Source organism: Astyanax mexicanus, chromosome 7 (genome assembly GCF_023375975.1).
Source record: "Astyanax mexicanus isolate ESR-SI-001 chromosome 7, AstMex3_surface, whole genome shotgun sequence".
Taxonomy (NCBI): Eukaryota; Metazoa; Chordata; class Actinopteri; order Characiformes; family Acestrorhamphidae; genus Astyanax; species Astyanax mexicanus.
The window spans coordinates 33,215,225-33,234,956 of record NC_064414.1 but is presented as its reverse complement, the minus strand read 5'-3'; the positions used below and the strand labels follow the sequence as shown (position 1 = coordinate 33,234,956).

At 37.3% G+C, this 19,732-nt stretch overlaps 1 protein-coding gene across 3 annotated transcripts; it reads right to left on the bottom strand.

The window, feature by feature from the left end:
- Positions 1–518: 518 nt before the first annotated feature.
- Positions 519–15,950, bottom strand: LOC103038561 (uncharacterized). 3 transcript variants are annotated; one of them, XM_049481519.1, is made up of 4 exons: positions 15,430–15,950; positions 14,969–15,167; positions 4,577–13,165; positions 519–4,297 (listed from the first exon to the last, which is right to left on the bottom strand). In XM_049481519.1, exons 3-4 carry the CDS (start codon positions 13,034–13,036, stop codon positions 1,496–1,498), a joined length of 11,262 nt encoding a protein of 3,753 aa, XP_049337476.1. In that variant the 5' UTR covers positions 13,037–13,165; positions 14,969–15,167; positions 15,430–15,950; the 3' UTR covers positions 519–1,495. The 3 variants fall into 3 exon arrangements, with proteins under 3 accessions (XP_049337476.1, XP_049337475.1, XP_049337474.1); XM_049481518.1 differs by having other exon boundaries at positions 520–4,297; positions 4,391–13,165; XM_049481517.1 differs by having other exon boundaries at positions 520–13,165; positions 15,430–15,949.
- Between the last annotated feature and the right edge of the window lie 3,782 nt (positions 15,951–19,732).

The window sequence follows — 19,732 nt, the reverse complement described above, 5'->3', positions numbered from 1 at the left end:
GTAAAGATTTAAATGTTAGACAGAAACCTATTTTTCCCAAAATTGAGACACAGTGTCTAAAACATCTAAATAATTAAATAGTTTTAGTAATAATAATAATATCAATAATATCAATAGTAAACAATGCTTGATTCAAAACTATAATTTTATTAATACTAATATGGATTTAATTCCTAATAACTGAGCTTCAAGCAATGTTTATATTTAAAAAAAAATTAATATTAATATTTTTAATAGTTAAACAGTGCGTAAATTTGACTTGGGGACATTACTGTTGTTTCTCACGGTTGAACTTAACAGAAAGGTTAAGTATAGAGATCATCAAACAAATTGACAACAAGTTACAGTACTATGAGAGTCCACTAGAGTGGTCTGTTGTGCACATAGTATGACTAGTACTAGAAGCAATGGAGGGGAGCCAGGGAGCACACTGCATGAAGACTGTGAAAAAAATGTAAAATGTTTGTTCAATAATGGTTGTAGTTAAATTTTAAAAATAATGTTACAGTAAACATATTTTATATTAAAAATCACTGCTGCCATAAAGAAAGATTAATGTAGCAAACCAAATTTTCATTCATTGTTTTTTTATTAACCAGGTGCTGTAACGTGCCTGAAAAAATACACAAAAGTGTAATTTACAAATATAATAGCACATATATGAGCATAGTCATACAGAATACACCTGATGATTTTCACTCAATTCACCAATTTATTGTTGAAAAAACTCAACTAAACCAGAAGACGAGTTACTGAGTTTTATCAAAAAGGCAATTAACTGTATGATAGATTTGAAATACAATTAGGTAGGGCTGACTTTTTCATTAGCGGTAAGTATCTTACCATTAAAATCTGAACAAAATCACATTTTATGCATTTCATATTGCATAATTACCTTAATGTACATCAAGATTAAGTTATGTTAATTCCAACCACTGTAAATCTCACAGTCACATAAGAAAGCATATGTTTAATTTAGTTAAATATTTAAATTGGTGTTGATATACAGCACTGACTGAGGAGTCCAGTAACTATTATTAAGAACGTTTGTTCTTCTACAGAAAAGATGCCTTTTCCTCACTTGGTGGTGCAACATGTCCAGACAGTGCAGTTGAAGCTAGTTGTTAAGCACTTAAGCACACCATGAGATTATATACATGTACACTGTTAAATTATTTAACCTTTTTTTTCTAAACACTTTTAAAATGGAATGCTTAACAGATCTGTCCTGAACACTGTCACAATATAATAATAAATAACCCTGCATTTACTATTGCTACAGATTGCAACTGTATAAACCATTGCACTTTAACAGCAAGCCTTAAAGTCATTCTCAAACAGCACAACAAGGTATTTAGCTAATGAACCGTGAAGAGGTTCTCATTTAAATAGGTCAAATATACATTCAAATTTTCTCATCTTTGAGTACATACAAAAACAGTTTTACATTTACTTCAGATAGACACCAGGCAGCCAAGTTTAGGTGATCAGGTGATCAGGTGCTCTCCATGGCAAAGTCCTCTAATTCACTCATTGTTATGATACTGGTATGTTTTGGGGTGAGCTTGGCGTTATTTTGCTTGTACAGAGATTGTTCTTCATAGCCTGAATGTTCGAGTGACCCATACGCAGCATTGTTGTTATTGTAGCAATTTTCCTGCCTTCCTGATTCCCTGCTTGCTTCTAGCTTATTGGGTTCTTCCACAAGTGTGGCTGGTGCTGACATCTGGGACGATGACCTTAAAGTAGGTAAGGTTGATACAGACATGGGCAGAAAGCCAGGGTACACGACATAAGAGTGATTCAACACCTCCACAGACTGGGGCTGGGATAGGGCGCTCTGAGTCCTCTGCCGCACATTGAGCTGGACGTATTTACCCGTCTCAGGGTCGAAAAACATCTTCGTCTTGACATGCGGTACTGGCATGTCCACCATGAAGTACTGCCCTGAGTTTGGATCTTGCAGGAGTTTTCTTTGGGTCACTGGGAAAGGATGGGCCACAAGGCTGGGGGCAGGAGCTGCATAGTTTGGGTCAACATGGTAGTGAGGTATGGGAGGTGAGGCCTGTATGGCGTTATTTGTCGATATAAGCTCCATAGGTGAAGAAGGCAAACTGGAGAAAGCTCGGACAGGCTTGCTGATCTCAAGCTGTTCTTGGCTATCAGTAGTTATCTTTGCTTCTGCCTTTTTGATCCTCCTTGTCGTAAGCTTCTGAGCACGTCGCAAGGCCTTTTCAGATTTAGGAGGAACAGTAGGTGGTTTGCCCATTGATCTTATATCACTACAAGCCGATTCTGGCCTTTCGTAGCAGGAGGAAGCTGGCCTTTCATAGCAGGATGATTCCGGCCTGTCGTAGGTGCTTCTGCTACTTCTCATCTCATGTAATCCCGTACTGTCTCCCATAACAACAGAGCTCCCTGCAATACTCTCCACATCCTCTGACAGAGTGCTGATAACAGAGCGACTATCCTCGTCCTCAAAGCCTTGACTCCTTCTGTGGTAACTTCGGGCATCTCTCGCAGCTGTGAGAGATGAACTGTTTTGGGGCTGGAACTCTCTTGCTCTCGGAAGTCCATGTGAAACAACCACTGGTTCATGCAAGACCTGAGGGTTAGCAGGGTTAGCCGACTCTTTGGGATGATACTCAAGGTCAGGTTCAATTTTCTCCAAACCACTCCAGACATCTTTAGAGGTGCTGACCTTTAATTCCTCAGAAAATGATCTATGGAAACGTGGCTTTACAGTTTTAGTAACAGAGGATGTTCGCATAGTGTTATCTTTCACTTTGAACATAATGGGCTTCCCCATGGCTGGAGAGGACACATTGGACCGTGGTCTTGTTGTCTCAATTTCAGGTACATCTTTCTTTGAAGAGATTTTATCATTTGATGGTTTTGGTTCACTTTCCATGGTACTAACAATGTAATACTGAAGCTCATCACCTTTATCTGTGTCGTTCATTTCTGGTGAAACTGGTAATGCATTTACTTTGTTGTCTGCTTGTTTATTCTCTTCATGGCTTGCCTTTGTGCTTACCATCGTTGTCTGTGGTAGAGATTCTGGATTTTGAACATGATTTTGAGACTCTTTGTCCAATAGTTTGCTGTGAACTCGTTGTCTTATGATATTTGCATCATCATTCTTGCCTTCAACTTTCGACACCAGAGTATGCTTAGCTTGTGGAACTAGGGACTGATGGAGTTCATGACGTCTTTGATATTCATAGTGTTGTTCAGTGGCAGGTATCTTCGTATTTGATGAAATTTGATTGGCTAATGCCTTGTCTTTAGTGCTTCCTGATTCTTCAACAGCAAAAATTCTATTGTCTGAGCTTTTCGCCTGTGAAAAAACCTTTGCTTGAGCAACAGTCTCCTCCCGGGGTGTGAACTGATTATGTCCCTCAGGTACTGCCTCTGTAACTCTGCTTCTTTGAAATGAACGTCTTTCACGTTCATGAACTTGTAAAGGCTTTGCTGTCTGACTTTCATTCTCCTTACTTTTATATAAAGTTAAATCTCGTTTTGCCTCAGCACCAAGAATGGGCCGATTCCCTTGTAAACTTTTCTCTGGTTCTACAGATGATGAATTATATTTGCGGTAGGTGTCCAGTTTTTCAAGCAAGTCCTTCTCACTAGCATTCTCATCTTCAACAGATATGACCCTTAGTCTAGCATAGTCTGCTATAGCTGATATATCTGGTCTATTTGGTTTCTTTTCCTTCTGTATGGCCTCTGATTTCTGAGTGGAAATTACCTCTTTCTTCTTAGGCACCATATCATGGAGATTAGTTTCAATACAGTTTTGTTCATCATATGTATTTGTTTTTGTTTCTGGCAGAAAGCCTTTCCCTGGATGATACTGGTAAACATTAACACGATCATGTCCATCATGTTTGACCTGTGAACCTTCTCCAGTGTTTCCTGTCTTCTCTTTAATGCTATGACTGCTATCTTTATCCACCACAGCACCAACATTACTTTTTGTTTGCCCACTATCTTTCCTAACTTTGTCAGCTGTAACTGTATCATCCTTTCTGACTTGTGGCTGAGCTGTTCTTTCTTTTAGACTGTCATTCTTATTTGATTCACCTTCTGTAGCTTTCTCAACTTTAACTGGGTGTGCTTTCTTGGCATTATCCCTATTTACATTAGCATATGCATTATCCTTAACATTATCCTTATCATCTTTAATATTTTCTTTCTGTCTAGGTATCGATTCACCTTTATTTTTCTGACTTCTGAATTCTGAACCACTTTCAGTAGAACTTGTGATAGTTTGTGTTTTTTGTTCTGCAACCTTCTGAGGCGTTACACTTTGATAATTTGGAAGTTTAGGCAAGACCATACTTTCAGTAGGACTTGTGATAGTTTGTGGTTTTTGTTCTGCAACCTTATAAGGTGTTACACTTTGAGAATTTAAGAGTTTAGGCAAGACCATACTCTCGGTAGGACTTGTGATAGTTCGATGTTTTTGTTCTGTAATTTTCTGAGGCGTTACACTTTGAGAATTTGAAAGTTTAGACAAGACCACACTCTCAGTAGGACTTGTGATAGTTTGAGGTTTTTGTCCTGCGACCTTCTGAGGCGTTACACTTTGAGAATTTGGAAGTTTAGGCAAGACCATATCTCTGGCACTCATGCTATCTGTCTTAATTTGTTTTTGTTGATCAAGCCTTCTGTCCTGCACTGTGGAGATGTCTGCGTTTAATTTGTGCTGATCTTTATTCACTTTTGGGTCTTCCAAGAGTTTATTTGGTGCTTTAAATAGATTCTGATCTGCCTTGACGGTGGTAGAGGCATTTTTATGTAGATCCTCTCTAACACTACAATTCTCCTGGACTGATCTCTCTGTCTGTTTATTACCGGAGGCATTAATTCCAGTCTCACATCTGTCTTTTGTTTCATTGACTGTCTTTGAATTGATTGTGTTGAATTTGGCCTGCTCCTGTACTGGGAGTTCATTTTTTGAGACTCCAAGCTCTTTTTGGCTGTTTTGTAAAGCTTTGTCGTCTTTTGTTGGGGCACGTTCTTTAGTCAGTATCTCTGGTTTGACTACATCTCCTTCACAATCACCTTTTTTATTCATTTTAAATTCTATCTTTGGTTCTTTTGTTTTAATTGTTTCAGTAATTGCCTTCCTACGCAGAATTGGTGGTGTGCTTGGTTGAAGCTTATATACATGTTTTGTATCTTGCTTTAAAACTCTGTTAGAGGCATCATTTTCAGCTATTTCTTTAACTACAGAAGAACTTGCCTTGTTGTCTTTTATAGACATAGAGACTTTAGACTTGGGCAAGTGTGTATCTGCAGATGGGTGATTGCCAATTACTGTAGTAGACCTAATTTCAGCTTTTTGATGATCCTTCTCATTTTCCACCAGTACTGTGTTAGCCTTTTTGCTAAGTACACTTTCATTTTCATTCTCCTTTGTTTTGTTCTCGATTTTCCTTGCTAAATCTACTGTCTGCACTTTCTGTCCAACCTGCTTTGTCTTATCCAGTTCAACACTGTCGTTTCTTTTGTTTTGCTTTGAATAAATAGAAAGCTGAGTATCCTGATTGTCTTCACAGGTTTTCATGACTTTTGATTTAGATAATGCCTGTTTATCTGGTTCATTTTGTAGTTCGAGTTGCTTTTTATCTTTTGTGTTCATGATTCCAGCAGCTTCTAGTGTCAATCCATCACTATGTTTCTGTGACTGAGTAATATTTTGTCCATGTTCTTCTCCTTTCTTCAAAAGTTCAGATGTTTCTTCTGGAAGCTTCTGTTTTCTTGATTCCTGACAATGTCGCTCAGCAGCATCAGCACTGACAGATGAAGATGGCTTTTCAGGTAATTTTGTAGGGAGATTATTTGTAAATTCTTCCTTTTCTTTTTCTTGCATTTTTTCTGGTTCTTTTTGTGCTGATTTGTGATGAACCTTCTCTCTAATAGAAAGCCCATATTTGGCCAAAAGGCTCTCATAAGATGAACTAATATTGTTCACCTCACTTGATCTATAATAATCCTGTTTATCTCTTGTTGCAGGTGAGTCATACTTTCTTATTGCTTCTTTTTCTGTTTCTTTTTCTGCCTTGTCAGAACTGAAAGATGCTCTGGCCTTTTCGTCGTCACTTGCTTTACTTTCAAGACGGGCTGTTTCTGTTTCCTCATTTTTATTACCAGATGTTTCTCCTTCTTTCTCAGCTCCCTCTGATGAAAGCTGTTTTTCACCAAAATTATGAGTATCTTGGTTTACAGGCCCATCTGTCATGGAACTATCAGATATGCTTGACACACAAATGGTATAGATTACCGGTTCGTCCTCTGAAACAACATCAGATTTGCTTGATATACATATACTGTATATTACAGGTTCATCTGCTGGTGCGCTTTCTTCTTTGCTTTCAGCTCCAAGATTTATGAAGTCAGAACATTTGTCTTGTGCTGTCTGGTTATTCATCTGTTCAGCTGCATTATTTAATGGAACATTTAGTGAGTTGGGCTTTTCTGTTGGTTTTTCAGCTATGGAGTCTGTGGGTTTTGAGTTATTCTTAGTCACTTTACTTTTGTCTTTGGCTGGTTTCATTTCCTTAGATAGACTTTCGTCTTGCTCACTGAAGTCCTTCTCATTTTTAATCTGTTTTTCCCGGCTCAATGGTCTATCATTGTCTTGTTGACGTTGAATATCACTGCTTCTTGTTACTTTATCAGCCTTTACTAATGGACTGTTTGGGTATTTTGAATCTCTGATTTCCTCCTTTTTATGTTTTTCTGAGTGTGGTTTGTCTATAGCCCGATGTTTAAGTTCTTCAAGCAGAAAACTTCCATTTGCTTCAGCAGATACAGACTTTAATTTCTCCTCTTTATTTGTTTCTGATGTTTGATGGTTTCCTTTGTTTCTGTCAGCATTTTCAAATGACTTGACTTTTGGTGCACTCACATGTTGATTCTTCTGAATAACAGAGTCTTCATTTTTAGAAATTTTCTCCAGCTTATTTGAGTCAGAGGTTTGCTGCTTTTCTTTGTTTCTGTCTGCATTTTCAAATGACTTTACTTTTGGTGTATCCACATGCTGATTCTTCTCAATAACATAATCTTCATTTTTAGATACTTTCTCCAGCTTATTTGAGTCTGAGGTTTGCTGCTTTTCTTTGCATCTATCTTCTTTTTCAAATGACTTTGCTTGAGGTGTATGAACCTGCTGGTGCTTCTGAAAAGTGGATTCTTCATTTTTAGATATTTTATCCAGCTTATTTGAATCTGATGTTTGATGCTTTTCTTTGTTTCTATCTTCTTTTTCAAATGACTTTGCTTTAGGAGTATCTACCTGCTGATTCTTCTTAAGAACAGAGTCTTCATTTTTAGATATTTTGTCCTGTTTATGGGTTTCTGATGTTTTAAGTTTTTCTTTGTTTTTGTCTGCATTTTCAGATGAGCTTACTTTAGGTGTTTCAACCTGCTGATTCTTCTTAATAACAGAGTCTTCATTCTTAGATAGTTTGTCCTGCTTATTTGATTTGATTTGAAGCTGGCCTTTATTTCTGTCTGCATTTTCAAATGACTTTGCTTTAGGTGTATCAACCTGCTGGAGCTGCTGAATACTGGTGTCTTTATTTTTAGATATCTTTTCCTCTTTTTTAGATCCTGTTGTTTGATGCTTTCCTTTGTTTCTATCTTCTTTTTCAAAGGACTTTACTTTAGGTGCATCATCCTGTTGGAGCTGCTGAACAGAGGAGTGTTCATTTTTAGATATTTTGTCTTGTTTATTTGATTCTGATGTTTGAAGTTTTTCTTTGTTTCTGTCTGCATTTTCAAATGCCTTTACTTTTGGTGTATCCACATGCTGATTCTTCTGAATAACAGAGTCTTCATTTCTAGATATATTCTCCAGCTTATTTGAGTCTGAGATTTGCTGCTTTTCTTTGTTTTTGTCTGCATTTTCAAATGACCTTACGTTCAGTGTATCGTCATGCTGAATCTTCTTAATAACAGAGTCTTCATTTTTAGATATTTTCTCCAGCTTATTTGAGTCTGAGGTTTGCTGCTGTCCTTTGTTTCTACCTTCAAATGACTTTGCTTTAGGTGTATCAACATGCTGAAGATGCTGAATACTGGTGTCTTCATTTTTAGATATCTTGTCCTGTTTACTTAATTCTGATGTTTCATGGTTTCCTTTCTTTCTATCTTCTTTTTCATATGACTTTGTTTTAAGTGTATCAACATGCTGAAGATGCTGACCACTGGAGTCTTCATTTTTGGATATCTTGTCCTGTTTATTCGATTCTGTTGTTTGATGCTGTCCTTTGATTCTATCTTCGTTTTCAAATGGCATGGCTTTAGATGCATCAACATGCTGAAGCTTCTGCATAACAGTGTCTTTGTTGTTAGATATATTGTCTTGTATAATTGAGGCTGGTGTTGGGAGTGCTTCTTTGTTTCTATCTGCATTTTCAAATAGTTTTGGCTGAAGCTTCTGAATAACTGAATTTGAATTCTGAATAACAGCCTCTTCATTTTTAGGTTTTTTAGATGTGTTATCTAATTGCCTCTTAAAATCTTGGTTTGCACCCAACCATAGATCTTCTTTTCCTTTAGTTTCTGGAGTCTTTGTGTTTGTAGATGCTCCACTAGCATTGAACGAGGCATCTCTACTTAAATGCTTTTCCTCTTCTTTTGTAGAGTTTGTCATGTATTTAGTAGGAGGACCAGTTTTGTTATCTGAAGAAGCAGAGGGAGCTTCCTCTGATGGAGATTTTACTTGCTTTGCACTTATTCCAAACTTGGTTTCACTTGATTCCTTTCTAGGCCTTTCTTTCCCAGCACTGCTGCTTTGATTTGCATAGTGTGGACTTTCCACCTGGGGTCTGGTTGTTTCTGCAACATCTTTGTGCTTTGTATCGGTTGGAACACTGTAGACAGTAGTTTTGTCCACTTTGGCATTTGAGGACTGTTCTTCTTGTTCTTTCTTTACAGAATGATCAAGAGTCTTAACCTGCTCTAAACTGCTGTAGGAGGTAGGAGTGTAAGGTTTATCAAAGCCAACATTTTTCAGATGTTCCTTTTCTTTTGCAGTATTTGCATTTATACTGTATGTTGTAGGTAGGATAGAAGACATTTGTTCTTCGGTCTTGACAGGTTCTTTTGATGCCTCTTTTTTAAGAGGCTTGACAGCTGGAGATTGTGTAAGATGTTTGACTGGTGGACCTGGATCACAGTCAATGCTTTCATTTACAGGTTCTGTTGCTCTGGTGGACATCATAGTTAATTCATTCTGGACCTCAGAAGTTGAATGCTTCTTTCCTGCTGCTGTAATATTTTCATCTTGACGCAGCATCCCTTGAGGAAGGGGTTGTACATTTGTATTTTCTTTCCCAAGTTTATCATCCTTCACCGCTTCATTATTTTTCTCAGAGAGTGCAACGTCTGCCTGTGGCCATGTGGCTCCTTTAGGTAATATAAATTCTTCTGTAGTAAGAGGTTCGTATTTCGCGTCATCTCTATCTTTGTGTAAAGTTACACTCGAATACGTGATGTCTTGAAAAAGGTGATTCAGTTTTTCTGCAGTTATTTCTTTCTTTGGCGACAGAACTTCCTGGATCACTTGTGCTTTTGCACTGTTTACAGCTGCATTTTGCTTTACTGAATTTCTTGATAAAATGCCTTGTTTAGCCAGACCCTTTTCTTTAATGGCTGATATCTCCTTCTGAGCATGTGCCTTCAATTTGGATGTAAGTATCTCCTGTTTGGTTTGGCTTCTTTCTTTGTATGAAAGTGATTTTTGTATGATCTTATCATTCTCTTTGTGTATAAATGTTTCTATCCCTGGCTTTATACTATTGTCCTTCATGACTAACCCGTGATTTACGAAACCTTCATTTTGGATATAAGAATCCTTTCTGATGTAACCATATGGTGCATTTGCGTTTTCATGTTTGTAGAGATAGGAAGTATCTTGTGATACTTTAGATGCATCTAATTTTGGTGCTGTTTCTTCAACTATAGCAGATGTACCTGGAAACACTTGATTATCTAATTTAGTAGGGTCACTAATGCTTGCAGGGAAACTATTTAGCTTATTTTCTCTCATTCGCTTTGCTTGTTCATTGTCTCTGACGGAAAGAATATCATTAATGCTAAATTTGTCTTCTCTTGCTTGTGACTCTTGCGTGTCCCCATGCGTTGTTTGATATGTCAGCTTGGGAGCCATAGAGTCAAATGGCTTGTGTTCTACAGACTTGGCTCTATCTTCTGTAAATACATTTCTTTGAGTCGTTCTTGTTGTTGCATATGCCATGTTTTTATGCTGATACTCAGATATATCTAATATAGGGTGTGCATAATGTGTTTGGGCTGGCTGCTGTTGTAATGGTATATTCACATTGTCTGTATTGCGTCTGTTTTCAATTGCTGCGATATGCCACTGTTTGTTTGGCTCATATTTGTACGGCTGATAAGCAACAGATCCTTCATTCGTTTGATGTTTCTCCTCCAATGAAATTGAAGAATGGATTTTCTGATAATTATCTTTTTCAGGAGTTATATTCCCTGTAGCATACTTCATATTTCTCTGTCCAATAAAGCTTGATTCTTTCGGAGGAGATAAAGAGGATGATGATGACAAAGATGATGGTGTCATTTTGTGGTGAGCATTATTTTGGAATTCATACGAATTGAGGTGAGATGCTGAGGGTCCATTTGTTGGATTACCTCGTGCAGGTTTGGTTGTGTATGGATGTTTCTGTAAAAATCCTTCTGTGTCCTGGTCCTCCTCCTCTTTTACAAGCCGACCCTGTTTTATGTCCTCATTCACTTTATTTATGTAGTTTTCCTTTCCTGTGGTGTAGTTGCCATTGGCTGAAGGTAGGTATTGCTTAGCAGTGGCTTTCCTTTGTTTATCCCTTTCAATCAGAGCAGCTATCTCTCCTTTAAAAGTCAGCGAATCTTTAATCCCAGTGGTAGGAGGTTCTCGGTTTTCCCAACCAAGCTTTTCTTCAGTGGCTGGATTGGTGGTATATCCATAATTTGTTTTTCTCACCACGTTTTGTCTGTCTGTGAATTCATGATGACCCAATTCTCTCCTGCTGAAGGCCCATTTTTCTGACACTTGAGCTGACAGACTGTGTGCTGGAGGGTGTAGTGTGGTGGCTTCTGGAAAGTTGTTTTCTATTTCTGGCCTTGTGGGGCTGACTTTTTTACTGAGGCCATAAATCTGACCGTCTGAATTTCCAGCACTTTTATTCTGTGCTGAAGACAAATGTTGTGAGAAATCGTACTCTGTATCTGGATGGAGAGACACACTCTGTGAGCCCCCATATGAGACCTTGTAATTACCAGCACCGTAATGGGATGCTAATGTCACGTCATCGTGTAATCCATCAGAATACACTTGGTGTTCTTCGGTTTGAGATAGACGAGCTTCATAGGTTTGCTGGACTACGTTACCAGCTTCCCAAGAGTCTGTAGAATACTGCTGAATGGTCGCTTGGGACGTTGACGTATCAGAAAATCCGGATTCAAGATCATCTAGGATTGAGGGCTGCTTAGTCCTGTCTGTTATCTCTAAACTTGTAAATTTGGAAGGAGTATATGTGCTCTTGACCCGTTTTCTGTTGTCTTTGAGGTTGAACAACAGACTTGATGCTTTGGATTTGTAGCTATCACGTAGCTGTCTGACATCAGACGGTGATTTTAGGTCAACATCACCCTGAACAGAGTAATCAGGAAGAGAGGGTGTATGTGAAAACTGCAGAATTTCAGATGTTTCTGTCTCTTGTCTTCCATGAATGACTGGTGTCAGAAGCTGAGTGATGTTGAACGGGGTAGAACTATTGGATGTCTGTGTGTCCACCATGCTCTCTACTTTTTGTTGGGTGTCAAAGGTATGCCTGCTGTAAGAGAGCAAACTAGAATTTGGTCTGTGTGTTTTGGTGTTGGTTGGTGAGACAGTAGAGGGTCGATTGCTTGGGAGTTTGTTTCTTACAAAATTATTATTCCTTTTCCAGGGAGGACAGTTTGATGCCATCTCAGATTCACATCTCTTCTCTATGGCTGGGGCTTTCTGGACTACTGTGGACCTGGAGCGTTGAGTGGGAACCACGTCCTCAATTTTTCTTCGATTGAAGCGCCTTTCATTCGAAAACGTGTCTGTGGCTGTAAGCTCTTTATACAGAGGAGAATCGTACCACCTGGGAAAGTCACTGGCTGACACAAAACCCAGAGGCTCTTCTCTTTCGAAGGGAAACCTGTTATAATCCTTCCACAATTGAAACGGACTGAATTCACTGTGGAAGAAGAAATTAGTTGAGTTCAGTGCCTGGAACCTTGTTTTTGAGGATGTCATGATGGACGTTGTAGTGTCCATTCGGGCCATGGCAGCAGCCGAGGCATGAAAGTGATTTCTGTAAGACTGAAATGGACCTGATTTAAAGTTCTGGTGGTACGTTGAAAATTCAGACAGTTCTCTCTGAATACTTAGCAGAGCGGACTTGTCCCATGACCCGTTGTTATAGTCTCTGTATTTGTCTCTCAGCAGCAGAGCATCAGGAGTTCCACTGTCACAGTAGCCCTCCCTTGAGCTGAAGGCCTTAATAAGAGAAGACACTCTGGATGTGCTCCTCCTTTGCTGCCATGCTGCCTCCATCGAGCCATTGCTCATATAAGACATGTGCTCATCTCTGAGAACCTGCTCTTGTGCTACATCCACATAGGAATGCTGGAATGTTGAGGTCACCTCCGACTGTCTCTCAGCCTCTCCGTACTGAACACCATAAGAAAGCGTCTCCTTGCAAGTGGTCTTTAAGACTTCCTTCTGCTGGACTTCTTCCGCAAAAGCCTTGTGGCGTTCAGTAGGGGAGGAGATTTCTGAGTCGTTATAGATGGCCTCCTCTCCAATGCACAGGCTCCTGAAAGCACGGTCGGTGAGGTTGCTCACTTCCCTGTCTGTCTCATCCATGAAGCTCCCCGCGCTGGACGTGTCACTGAAGCCATCTGAGTATTTGTGGTGGCCCTGCATGCTTCCCCGCCTGCTTGTGTGGCGCTTTTCCAGAGAGCTCATTTCAAAAGTTCGCTCGCTCACATGAGCGGGGCACAGTTGTCCCTATCTGTCTTTTCAGACTGGTCACTTTAAGGTGTCTTGCTTTTAAGTAGTTCACCTTTCAAAAGGTGATCAGACTTTCTTTCTTTCCTGCAACAGAAGCACACAACTGCGTCAAAAGTGTGTGCAAGCTATCAGCAATAAAACGATCTTCAAAAGACACGTTTGATGAAGTCTGTCTAAAACACAAACATTATTTCTATGAAAAAATCCATGTTTTAAAACATTTTGAAGCACTCTGAACAAAATCAATAGAGCCCCTAAACTGTGTACATGCTGTCCCCTCAGTATGTCTTAAATATGACCTTCATACCCATGTGGTTATCTGAGCCAAGCTGTTGCTATGCACAAGAAAGACTGTAACCCTCACGTGAATTATTTTTAGAGCAGGAAGACTCACCCCAGGTTCAAATACTCAATGACTCTGCCTGCTGACATAGTGAATTGACTGCCACAGCACTTGGACAGGTGACTTTCCATTTATTTATATGTTATCATTTTTTTTTGTAAAGGTGAAAATGATCTGTAGCTGGTTAAAGATTTTAACAAAATATTTCATGTAAAATATGCGCAAGTAAAGAAAGTATTGCAGTCTAAAATGTGGGGAAAAAATGTAAGGCGTTAAAAAATGCAAAAAGAAACAAAAAAAAAGTAAATTACAATCATTATATTAATAACTAGTCTCGCACATTGCAGTTAAAAAATTAAAAAGAAACATAAACTAAATAACTACTAAATAACATTTCATGTACAAGATTTAACCTGCATTAATAAATAAAAAAGTATTTCTTTGACTACGCCTGGTTTTACTTAATGCATTAAAATACACTCTTTACAATTCCAGTCTGTTTATTTTTACAGTAACCTTGAAGACCTAATTCAAATATGTAATCATCATTTGGCATTAATTCTGCAGCTGCTAGACGGTCATCATATGTGGCCCAGAATAACATTCTGATCCTCTTTTATCACCTGGCTTACACTGCCGTTCAGAAACGAACACTGCCAGATCATTTTCTGAACTGCATCATGTGAAAATGCACAAATGTTCATCTAATCATCTTTAAATACACTCATTAGTGTTATCAAAAGTAGAACTATAAAAAATTTAAAACAATAAAAAAACGTATTTCTTCAAAAAATTGTTCTGTAATAAAAAATGTTTTTTGTTGTGAAATATGGGATATGATTTACAAATATATAATTTATTCTAAAAACATATTCATCTAAAATGTATTAATGAAAAATTAAATGGATAAAAAACAATCTAAAAATATATTTATATATATGCAAGTTGGAGGCAGACATTTTATATTTGCATATTGTTTCAAAAAGAAAACAGCCCATTACAGATTTAGAGATTTTTAATTTCTTTTTTTCCATCGACAATGCAGTGCCAGTTCTAATTGATCTATTCTTCACTGCATGCTGGACAGCTTTATTTTTACTACACAATCAAACCCGATTGCCCTAAATAAACTCGATATGATGAGGCCATGCTTAAAATGGAAGTTACGTGCTCATTTTTACAATGTTACAACATTCTCTCTGTAAATAGCATAAATGTTATGCTTAATAATAACAAGTGAATGAATGAGAGGTAGGTAAATCCATATATGAAGCATGTCATTGATGGGGGTTGGTCTTAGTTTTTTGTTTTAATTACATGTACATATATATGTATGTACATATTTACTTATGAATGTGTTTGTGTTTATATTTATCCGTTATTTTTTTGTGTGTGTTCATTTCCAGCTAAATAAATACTACTAAACTTTATTTACCATTAAAATAATTGTATTTAAACCCACATTAAATGTATCCTCAAATAAGGTATTTTTTAAAGCCTTGAGACTAACTTTACAGTTGGGAAATAATAAACACTTTTCTTACCGTTTAGCTTTATATTCCATGTTTTTTAGCAGTTAGGGTGTTTCGGACTCCTCATGTAAAGATAATCTCCATCCATAGCATACTGTGGGCAAAAATCCATAGCATAGTGTGGTGGGACGCCAAATCTCAGCAGAAAAGGGGGGCTTTGGTAAAATTCTGTCACATCACTTTGCAGAACCTCTTCTATTGTCACTCTTTCCTGGAAGGGAACACAGAGCAGAAGCAAAGTACAGTTACTACCAAGGCCCCTGCTGCTCCACTCGAGAGGTGTCGGTACCCTGGATTCAGCGGCAGAAAACACTGAAATAGCAGTGGCTTCAGGAAGCAAGCGATTCTGCATAGACTGAAGTCTTACACTAGAACAAGTACTGAAATAACTGTTTGGTGTCAAGTGACAAAGCAAATACAATTAATATGGTTCAAAGCTATTTACATGCTCTAAAATTATTAGTCACATTTACCTTTTAGCATCTTTGAAGGCCATAATTCCAGTAAAAACGAGGCTGAGGTTCCAAGCAAAAACAAATATCTTCTTGTGGAGTTGTTATGGTGGTTTCTAAAGCAGGTTTCCAGGCAGGGGCGCATGCACTCTGGAGTATAAATAACCTGTTGCCTCACTTATGAGTGTCACTCACTTTTTTGGTAGGACAGTGCAGTTGGTATCTGGTCACTGCTTGAGATCTGTGCTACTAGTTAAACTCAGTAAGTCTCTACTGTAAAACTGTAAAGAGTTATTTTAATACCAACGCTTGAAATTCAATGGGACTTCAATGGAACCACTGAACCTAAAAAGAGTCCTCTACAGCTATGAGCTGCTTTAGGCCTGACAAATCTATAAATTGAACAGAAGAAGCCCCTTTCATTAATCTCTCTCTTTCTCTGGTCATTTAGCTCCGAGTTATATAGTAAGAGTCACAAGGCCGATGAAGGGAGAATCTCCAAGCCCACCACCCCACCCAAGTCATTCCATTTTGAAATGGCCTCCAACATCCAGTCCTCTTGCTTTGCTTCGCGCCTGGACACTGCTATAATAGGACATGGGTGCAATGGATACTTTCCCAGGAGTGCTGGCTGTAGCCACATGCTGGCTGGTGGTGGGTGATGGACACACACACATGGGCAGTAAGAACAGCAGGGTTGACCATCATTCACTGCAGTCGCCTTCACTGCTCTTTACTGCTGTGTTTCTAAGCTGTGGTAAAAGCAGCCGCACCCCCGCTGCCCTCACCCAGCAGACCCCCCTCCAGCGCTCTTCTTACCTCTGGAGTGTCCCTGGGCCATGTTTTATAGGCCACGGACCAAAACAGAAGCCACCATTGACTTTACACTCAATAGCTAAGCTACGCTCAAAAGCTAAGATCCTGTCAGAATGAAAGGTGTTTATTTTTTACACAAATGGGCTGGGAGGTGTGTTTAGATACACGCAATCTCTCATGCTTTTGTGGAGGATTTTTTAGAATCTTGTTTTTCTCTCGAGCTCCGCCCTGAACTGTTTTTACACAACTGAAGTCTTCACACAACTTTCCATGCTTCATTTGCAGATACAGAACAATTTCCATTTCAAGACGCCTGCCATTGACTCTGGCTACACATTAAGCTTTACAGTACTCCAAAACATCAATAAACGCGTTAGTCACACCTTACACACAATTCAAGGAAATTTACATATGACCAGAGGTCCTCACAGAGAAAAAGATACTGAAGAAATGTTGTGCAAGCGGGAAAGTGTAGCCTTAGAAAAGTCTCGCATTTACTTGAGTTAAATGTTTCACATAAAAAATGTTCGCTGAACCATTTTATTTTTTATTTTTTGTAAAATAAATATTAATGTAATGTATTGTCTGTAGGTGGATTAACAAAAAATACATACATTAATTCCTGTATATTACTTTAACACAATTTTATATTTTTCTCTTAGCATTCTTAGTTGGAAAACTGTACTATGGTAAAATGTTCTATTCATGTAAATTAATAAGAAGTAAACAATAAACAATACACATAACGCCAATACAGATTTCAGTTTTCTGCAAAAACTAAAATGAATTTAAAATGTAAATAATTTTGGTATATTTTATTCATGCAGTATAATAATAACACAATCATGTATACTGTATTAACAAAATGTTCCAAGCATTTCTACTTTGACAAAATAATATTCATATATTTAGTTTATGTAGATTAACAATAATTAAATTACTTAATTGAAATGTAAATTACATCAATACAATTGCATATTTCTCCCCAGGATAATTATCTTACCCAAACTGTGTTTATATGGTGTATTTTATTCACGTAGATTTATAATAATTATTAAAATAATGTACATTACAATCAACATAATTTTCTTTTTTTGTCATTATACATTTTTTGTAGCAAATCTGCATTAATACATTTATGAAAAATATTTTATTTGGATTAATAAAATCAATTAATCAAATTCTGTAAATTAAATTAACACATTTTTTGCCAATTTATATTTTTATAAAAATATATTTAACACACGTGAAAATGTTATACACATCTGAATCATGTAAGTTCAACGCCTCAGAGTAAATCTGTCAGTGTAGAGACAGAAAACACCTCCCCCCCCTCTCTTCCTGTTCGAGCTTTTCTGTTTTCTTCTTTGCAAAAAGATTTTTTTGTACTTGCTTCCTGAATTTCGTCTCCACAGAGAAGATGGAATTTCAAGGTGCTCCAAAATGCTAAGAGGTCCAGCACTGACTGACAAATGCAAATACCTGCAGTCCTGTAAAAACAGCTCTAATTTATGTTATGTCTAAAACTGGGTCTACAGGGATTGATATACACATTACCACCCACAGAAGATTTGTTCAGATAATAGAGTATATAATCTATTCTCGCTACTGGTAATTATGTCTGTATAACTGGAAATATTCCAGTTGTGAAATAATAATTATTCTTCTATTAGATAATAATAAGCAATTCTTAGTTTATTGCAGGTGACATATAATAGGGTAAATTAGGCTAATGTAGGACATTTTAGCATTGGGGTTTTCTGGTTAAAGGTTTCACTCTAATCTAAGACATTTCAGTTGTTGTGTGATTTTAGTTATATACAATCACAGCTTATGTAAACCCATAGTGACTTTTATTTATTTGAGGAAGATCACACTAAATGAAGATTGCCTAACATTAGGCAGTGTTGAGATTTCCATCTCATTTTTCACTAGTTAACAAAGTTTATCAAACTTGTTTGTATGCACTATTCTAAAATTGTCTAAAATTTGTAATGTCAGAAAATCTCAGAAGGCTTATGGTTTTATGACTAAGAGGAATTTTTACCTACTTAATGGTGTGGCTGTAACAACATTGTGCCAAGGTTGTTGAGTAAACAGTAAGAAAGTAGACATGGATGTGTTTGCTGGATTTGTTCTTACATAAAATATAAAAATATTGTCACAACTTTATTTTAATTAAAAAAAAAAAAAAAAAATCACCGTTGCTTTTTTTTAGCCTTCATTTTTTTCTTACTTTTTTCTGCCCCTCCCCATTTTATGAAAAAAAAACATACCAATACACTAATATACAATAAAATAAAAAAAAAATTTTTTTTTTCTTTTTGTGTAACCGCAAAGGCGTTTTGTCATGCTGCTGTCAGTGCTCTGTAAATGTACACTAGCTCACTAGTTAGCTAAAGTTAACATGAACCAAACCAGTCACTAAACAGTAGCTTTAGCTAACTAACTAACTAGCTAGCTAAAGGCTCTAGCTATATCTAAACATAAAAAGCTAACCTAGCTAGCATTAACCTACTTACATTCATCTAACATTTGTCACCAGGGATGAGAGATAAATGGTTAATTTTCATTGTCTACCACTGTAATAATATTCTTTAACCGAGTGTTTAACTGTTTCTTCTAACTTTTAGAAAAACAAGAATTTAGTATTGTTTTTTTTTGTGTGTTTAAAAGACAGCTAGCTTAGCTTAGCTAACCTAGCTCACTAGTTAACCTTATTAAATTAACTAACCTAGCTAAGCTAGCTGCAGCTACAACAATCTCCATGTTGGCTATTAAACACGATAAAAGTACATTTTAAGGCAGTTTATAGTGAATAAAAGCACTATTAGTAATGACAAACACATTTTAAAACAAACTTACAACAATACACACAGCTGCAATACAGTTTACCTCTCTGACCCCTGTCTCTGTGCTTCACAATGCTGTCCTTCAGTGTATCTCTCTCACATGTTCTAGAAATTTCAAAGTAAATGTCTGCTACATTTTTAGCAAGCTGCCAAAAAAAACATGGAAGGTCAGTGTTAGACCAACAAACATTTACCAAACGAATTACCTATTGTTAATTTGGATGCTAACCTATCTGTCTATGAAACAACATCAACAAAACATACCTGAATAGTGAAGAGACATCTCTTATTTTGCCATGGTCATGTATATCAAATAGCTTCTAATAAAATTAGTATAGTCTTTTTTTTTTTAAGTGGTAAATTTTAATAGAAAAAGTTACCTAAAATGAGCATCTACCCTGTATTTGTACAGTGTTCCTAGTGTTCCTAATAAAGGGTTCAGAGTGAACACTACCGTGAACAGTACTTGCAAACACTGCAGGCTTTGATATGAGTCAAGCACCCAAGATAGTCAGGGTACATGTACAGTAGTGGTAGCGTATAACTGGGTCAGAGCTAAATTCAGCACATTGTTCTGTAGAGGCTGTGTGCTGAATGAGATTCGGTGTATTATATCAGATTTTCTGAGAGTTTAATAACTACGATCCCAATTTAAT